This window comes from Hyalella azteca, unplaced genomic scaffold (assembly GCF_000764305.2).
Source record: "Hyalella azteca isolate HAZT.00-mixed unplaced genomic scaffold, Hazt_2.0.2 contig9397, whole genome shotgun sequence".
Taxonomy (NCBI): Eukaryota; Metazoa; Arthropoda; class Malacostraca; order Amphipoda; family Hyalellidae; genus Hyalella; species Hyalella azteca.
This window is the reverse complement of record NW_025939471.1, coordinates 13,598-20,662: the sequence shown is the minus strand read 5'-3', so window position 1 is coordinate 20,662 and position 7,065 is coordinate 13,598. Positions and strand designations below refer to the sequence as shown.

At 39.8% G+C, this 7,065-nt stretch overlaps 1 protein-coding gene across 1 annotated transcript; it reads right to left on the bottom strand.

The window, feature by feature from the left end:
* Positions 1-4,039: 4,039 nt before the first annotated feature.
* LOC108675092 (perlucin-like protein) lies at positions 4,040-6,044 on the bottom strand (the record flags this gene model as incomplete). The annotated part of the gene is made up of 4 exons (XM_018163077.2): positions 4,040-4,215; positions 4,901-5,010; positions 5,515-5,685; positions 5,894-6,044. Coding segments are annotated over 4 exons (570 nt in total), but the record flags the coding sequence as incomplete, so codon positions are not given.
* Between the last annotated feature and the right edge of the window lie 1,021 nt (positions 6,045-7,065).

The window sequence follows — 7,065 nt, the reverse complement described above, 5'->3', positions numbered from 1 at the left end:
CACGCTGACTAAGGAATAACGGATTCATCCGGTTCACTTCCCGATTCACAGCCCTATTTTTCTACCAAATAAAATTGTCTTCTTATCAGGGTTCGTACCAACGTCCCGTTGCAGACAACTAAATAAGTTTCATCACTCGACAGCTATGATGCGGTTACTGCCCTAACAGAATCAGTCAAGCCTTTGTGACCTAGCTATCAAGTTGAGTTTATTCGTAAATAAAAAATATTGATAATATTAACTTCTGCAATAGTATACTTCTGTATTGGGTGGTAATTGTGTTTTTTTACATTACAGTTCATAAAAGTAACATGGACGTGTTTGCATTATTGCATATACCAACATGTTCCTGGCGAGAACGACATATACCAATGTGCTCCTGGCGAGAACGACATATACCAATGTGTTCCTGGCGAGAACGACATATACCAATGTGCTCCTGGCGAGAACGACATATACCAATGTGTTCCTGGCGAGAACGACATATACCAATGTGTTCCTTGCGAGAACGACATATACCAATGAGCTCCTGGCGAGAACGACATATACCAATGTGTTCCGGGCGAGAACGACATGTCATATGTTTCCTGGCGAGAACGACATATGCAAGAGAGTGGAAAATATTTTTTAATGTCGTGAATTTTTGAGCATTAGGGATCATAAAAAATCATTTAAGGAATAAAATGATATCAAGGAATATTAATAATTAAGATACACCAAAAATTAAGAACTTATCAACTTGACTACTATGAACTTGTGATGTAAACGCTGCTTCCGCGCGATATGTGGCTTACCATATCACGACTTGCGCAATAGATAGCGGGATTAAAGCTATACATATATCACCACTCCAGCACCAATGAAAAAAGTATAACTTGCATAAAAAGTTGTATCCGGTTGTATAATCTTGCATTTTATTCTAAAATTCGTATTATTCTGATAAAACAAAATGAACATTCTCGAGCATATTCCAAGATGTGAATAAATTTCTGATGTCTAAAACGATACTAATACGTCTAGTAGAACGTGACCGTTCATGACAAGAAAGGCCGTTTTCAGGCGGCCACCTAAAACTACCTCATTTGTGTCGTAGATTCGGGTGCGACCGGCCACTGTTCCGGTGGCAAACTTTAGCCTTAAGTCTACTGTATATGACTATATTCAACTATATGATTTGATACGCATATGTAGTCATAATTTAAGTGAGTGATTTTTAGGTTAAGTTGTTAGTGAGAAGCAGCATGCTCTGTGCACCTTGATCATGTGCTTGAGTGACATTTTCATACAATCTCACCTAATTTTCTGCTGCAACCTGTTCACGTATTAGAGAAACTTTTACGTTCATCCAGGTTCCAACGTTGCCACGTAAATTCAATCTTACATTTTCTGAGCTGCTACGATCTAGCGTCAGCGGTTTCCTGCCTGACGTCTGTCGCCCTGCCTGACGTCTGTCGCCCTTTAATCCTTGCTTTCGATCCCACAACAAGTCTGTTCTGAATCCTTACACTGCTACGGGATAGTCAACCCTTAACTTATTCTACGTCCCACACATTGGTTCCTTTTGTTCTTTTTCTCTCTCTGTTTCGCACAGTACACCTGAATATTTAGCCAAGATCCCTACACTTAGATTACTCGAATATTTGCTTTTTTGCTATACAAGTATGGAATTGTTGTTCATATATATCGCAGTTCCATGTTCCAACAGACAAGTTATATTGAAGGTACCAGACACTTCTGCAGGCGCTGCCGCCTTCACAGTAACGCCGTGCCAATGAGACCTGGCGTAACATTTTTAAGTAAAAAACGTAACTAGCTTTTTTGTTACAACTATTAACTTGTGACTTTATACAGCTAACATCCATCGTCAACAAAGGCAGCAACTTCAGTGAAGGTGGAGCAGTCGTCTATCACAGGCAGCCTGCCGAACTGTTGGCGGCAGTAATCCACCGCTGCGTCGTACGTGAGATATCCACCCTTGAAGCGGTGGATGCACTTAAAATCAGCTTCTTCATAGCCAGCTGGGCACTCGGCCGTCACTGCGCCTGCCATGACAAATGTGTTTTAAAAATTAGAAATGATGAAAGAGTGATGAAAAACAGTGCTGACAGTCGAAGAAATGAGAATAACAACAAAAAGATATTATATGTTGTGTGCCATACTTCTTGCACCGTTTTTTGAAACGACTGTCGGAGTTGAAGCCACAGCATTCAACAAAACTAATTGCAACAAGGAACTTACGTCAGAACCGTGCACATGCCATGAACACCCAGTCGAAATTAAAATTTTATTTTGACTCGGTTTTTAGGGAATTAGGTGCGAATCGACCACCTGCTGCATTCGGCTGTTAATTAGGAGCTCAGTGAGGTAGTCGATTGCACGATTGGCTGAATCTGCTATACCAATACCAGTAACCAATACCAGAGTAATGTCGCACCAGAGTAATGTCACGGCCTGGTTACTGACGGCATGTTTGCTGTGCGGCTGATTGGTCGGTTTACGGAACGATACTAGGCGGCGCATGCAGGGCTGATTGGTATACAATATTGGTGGTGCTCGGCTGCACACCAGTTTGATAATAGCATTTCAGTTTAGTCTGGCGTACGTAAGTTTTGACAAGGCTTAAGAATGGACTACTTGCGAAATGCGTAGATTCTTGTGCGTAAGTAGTAAAAGTTTAAATAAATAAACTAAGTATTTCCTGTATAAGAAAGCAGCGGCACTGCGATAAACGTATTTAACGCAGACACAAACATCCAGACTGTGATGCACATTTTGCTTCAGCAGCCTGAGCAGAAAGATTTCGAAGCGCTCAAACGTTTTTGTGCCGCGCCAAAATTGGTCGTGCATATGCGCGTCATGCGTATGCGCGACCTCAAATACGCTCGGCGCTGCGTGTGAGCTCTACGCTCACTCACGCACGACACGGCCATTAAATTTTTATTGTGATGCTGGAATTGAATTGTGGTTTTATGTTTCTTTCATGGTTACCCTTACAAGGACAAAAAGTTCATCGCTTTTTCGGAAACTACTTTCTCGTGATTTAATCAGACATTTTATTAGACATTTACACGTAGTATTTATTCGTGACTCACTTAGGAACAGTAGCAGCTGACAGATGATCTTCATCGGCGTCATGCTCAAAGCTCAAAAAATTGTATGGCCTCTTTGTAAGTAAAAAAAACAGTAAACACGTTGTTTTCGAATGCGTAAAAAATTATCTCTCTGTGAAGAAATGTGTTTAATTGTACATTCAATGAAGGTAGTCTCTGCAGTGCGCGATCCTGGTCCGAGACTGCGTGTTTGATTAATACACATATCTTGTTATCGCTGGTAATCATTGTTTCATTGCTGAGCAGCAGTAATTAAAACATTTCAAAATTTATCAGTAAATGGAATCGGAACGATTAGTTTTGCTGAATATGTATTGAATAACCATAACTGCTCCTGCTCTCGATAAACTAGATATACAGCTGATAATTGTAATGAAAATCATCTAGTAAAAATCGATAATTTTTAAAGGGAATACATAAATTGAAGTTTAAAAAAATTACCAGTATATTTGATATGTGTGTTTGAGTGGGTAAAATAAAAACGATATACCGTTTTCTAGATGCCACAAAAAATCATATATGTGAATCAAAATCTTACAAGCCAAGCACGCAGAACGAAATCATGGTTTCATATGGATCTCGAATGAACCGCAACCCAATAACTCCTTTCTACCTTAGATAAATCACACTGGCAAATTCCTTCGTGCACTGTGCTGTTTGGGAAAACGGTTAGCGGTGGCTTACAAGAGATTTACCTGCAATGAGCCATCGATGGTGCATATCCTATAAATCATCGATGACTGCCGCCTATACTAGCCACCCTCTCGATTTATTGGAGTTTTATTGTCGATTTTTGGCAGATCTGGCCACCCACCGTTACGCCACCTGTAATCTACCATCGTCACCTATAATCATCGATGCGCCACCCTTAATTTTTACTTGGGTAGAAAGGACATCATACCAGTAATTTTATAGAATAAAAATCATTATACTCTTCTAAGTAGGGTCCCCCGTCTTAATATTTCCCCTAGAGGGGATGGGTTTCGCACACCACCCGACGCGTGTTGTTGCACAGCGTGTTGGAAAAGCGGTACATCCATGCAGAACTGAGCTCCATGCAGTTCTCAACTCCGGGGTTGTTGGGTTCTGGAGCTCCTTCACCATCCTGTGGTTCATATAAATAATTTATTTGTTATATGCTGTTTTACAAGACGCACTACGGGAAAAATATTTCGTGATTAATATCCAATTAATTATCTGATGCCTGTTTACGTCGAGAAATACTTGAACAGTCTTGATCGGCATAATGGGGCGATTAAAGTGTAGATGTAGACGATCAATGGACAAAAGAAATTATCTCAAATAAAATCTACAAGGAAGATTGCATGTACCAATATATTAATTAGGATTAGTAAACAAATGTAACTATAATATTATCCAGAAGTAATTTTTCATTAGAAATTTGTTCGTTGACCACTAGTGTTTATGCAGATGAATATTAGTATTTTAAAGGTTTTTTATTTATTAGATAATCGTTTGAAGGATGTTGAAAAAAAATATTATACTGAGAAGTGACCCAAATTAACAATACTTGATCGATGACTGGATTAAATAATGAATGCATAGAACAGAGATCTTACCTTTGAGTGCAAATGAATAAACTGAGCTCTGAATTTCCTGAATTGCGATTACATGTCGCAAGGCCTGAAGCGCGGCACTGAATTATAGCTTAAATGCACTTTATAATGGAGTGAATTTGAAAAAAATATCAACAAATTCGAATATCTTATATGTTTACTATTTGTACTTTCATGCAGATTGGTTATATTTCAACTAAAGATCCAGCTTACATTGCCCCAGTATGGAATACCCATTGCCATCGGCGAACCGTCTATCCAGCGCCATTGCCCTTCGACGGTGAGATCTGAGGCACCGATCCAAAATGCATACGGTTTGTAACCTTGGAAAGGGGAGAAATATGGTTAAAAACATGGAATCTTCAATTTCAAACTTTGAATACACGACCAACATTTTCAAGAATTCTCAAAACGAGCATTTGCAAATGCGATATAACATAAAAATGTGCTAGATGCATGTAAACGTGAAGATGCATGTTTCGACGTACGTGAAGTACGTCGACAAACGCCTCAGCTTCTGGTAATCTAAATCAGAAGCTCCCGCGTCTGTAAATTTTTACTGGGAATTTACTAGACAATAATTCAAGATTCCGTGCTCTATAAGGCACCTAACAACACAGATGGGTCACAGTATAAGGCACAGACTTTTTAGTCAGGTAGGTGCCTCCCATATTCTTGTTTGAAAAACTTTTACAGATGAGTTAAACTTTTTGAGTTATTTAGTGTCGTGCTAGGTAAATTTCTTTTCTTTATTTGCAGGAAAAAGTTTAGTGTTCAGAAAATCTTAGTTTTTGTACAATATTTGATCTGACTTTGTAGGGTGTCACCTTTCTCGGTTAGGTAGAGGTAGACCTTGCGGTACTGATGACAGTCATCTAGAATGATCAAGTCTCCACCAATCAGTCCACACTGGGTGCGTGCGGCAGCCCAAGTACTTCCAGCCTGGATAACGTGGACGCATTGCGTGCCCACCAACACAAATGGTTGCCCACAATGTCCTGTATTGAAATATTAATGCGTGCTGTGTAAAGTAATATGAAAATTAAACGAGGCTAGGTAAGGAACGTATTTATACTTACAGTTGAATTTCCGAGTAATTTCCATAAAATATGAAGAACATTATTTCAAAAAATTGTTTTCATGATTGCAGTATAAATTAAGGTAGATATGTGTCTAATTGGCAAACGGAGCTCTTAATTTTCTCACCATGCAGTGGTGTTCTTGAGCAAATAGGATAAGCGTTTGTAGCCCCACAGCCATGATCATAGACTGCCCAGTTTCCAGTAGGGAAGATTACGGCGCAGTTTGCCAGAGTACCGCCCGAAGGTTCTCTCAGCCCCGCCTTTGCTGGAGCATTCTGAAAATAATTTATTATTTATGATGCGGCTTATCGCTAATATTTTAATAAAAAATACATTACACGCCATGAAAATGGTTTTGGAATGTTTTCACTTCAGTCGATGCCAACGCGAGTAAAAGTCGCCAAGTCGCTAATCGTTTCTCTGGCAAGATGAAGAAGCTGGATTCTTCTATTGATATTTTAAAATGTGCGTAAATCAATAGTAGTTCGGCTGCGAAATTGGCCCTTATCATGCTTAATAATCTCCTTTCGTTGGCCTTCATGCCGGTTTTTGGGTAGTTTTGAGGCACAGCGCAGGCACAAAATTGCCCACCAAACCGGCACTCGTAACTCCTTACCCAAGTTGTTCGTGCACCTTGGTTCCGGTGACTATTTTACGGGGTTACCTCAAATGTGCCCTTAGCCCTCCATTGTTGTACCCGTGCCTAATAACAAGTCACGCAAGAAAAGATAGACATGAAATGAGAAATCGAGAAAAGTTGGACGCCGACTGACGAAATGGGTGGCCTGCAACAATCGCAACATCTTTAGTACTCGTGCCATCTTNCTAACCGAAATAGTACGAGTTAGATACAGTAAATAAAAGTTAGTCATTTTTATGTTTTACCTTCCCTACATGGATGTCTACTTTAATATACCAATCTCAAAAATTATCCACATATACATATAAAAAATCAGTCTTTTATTTGTATTTATATGTGGATAATTTTTGAGATTGGTAGATTGAGGTAGACATCCATGTAGGGGAGGTGAAACATAAAAATAACTGTGTAAAAATGACTAAGCAAACTGAAGTTAGGTGGCTGATGTCCGTGATGTGGTCGTGGACATGTGGTGTCAGCTGGCACGGAATAAGAAGGGGCGCAGCCGTAGGCCACAAATTTTACTCTTAAATAAGCCCTGAAGCCAACGCCTAGCTTCATCATGCATTAACTTTACTCAGCCTCAGAACTAGAAGCCGCATACTACGCTTGAACTCCGTAACCCGGACAAGCGACACACTGCCGAATGATAATAG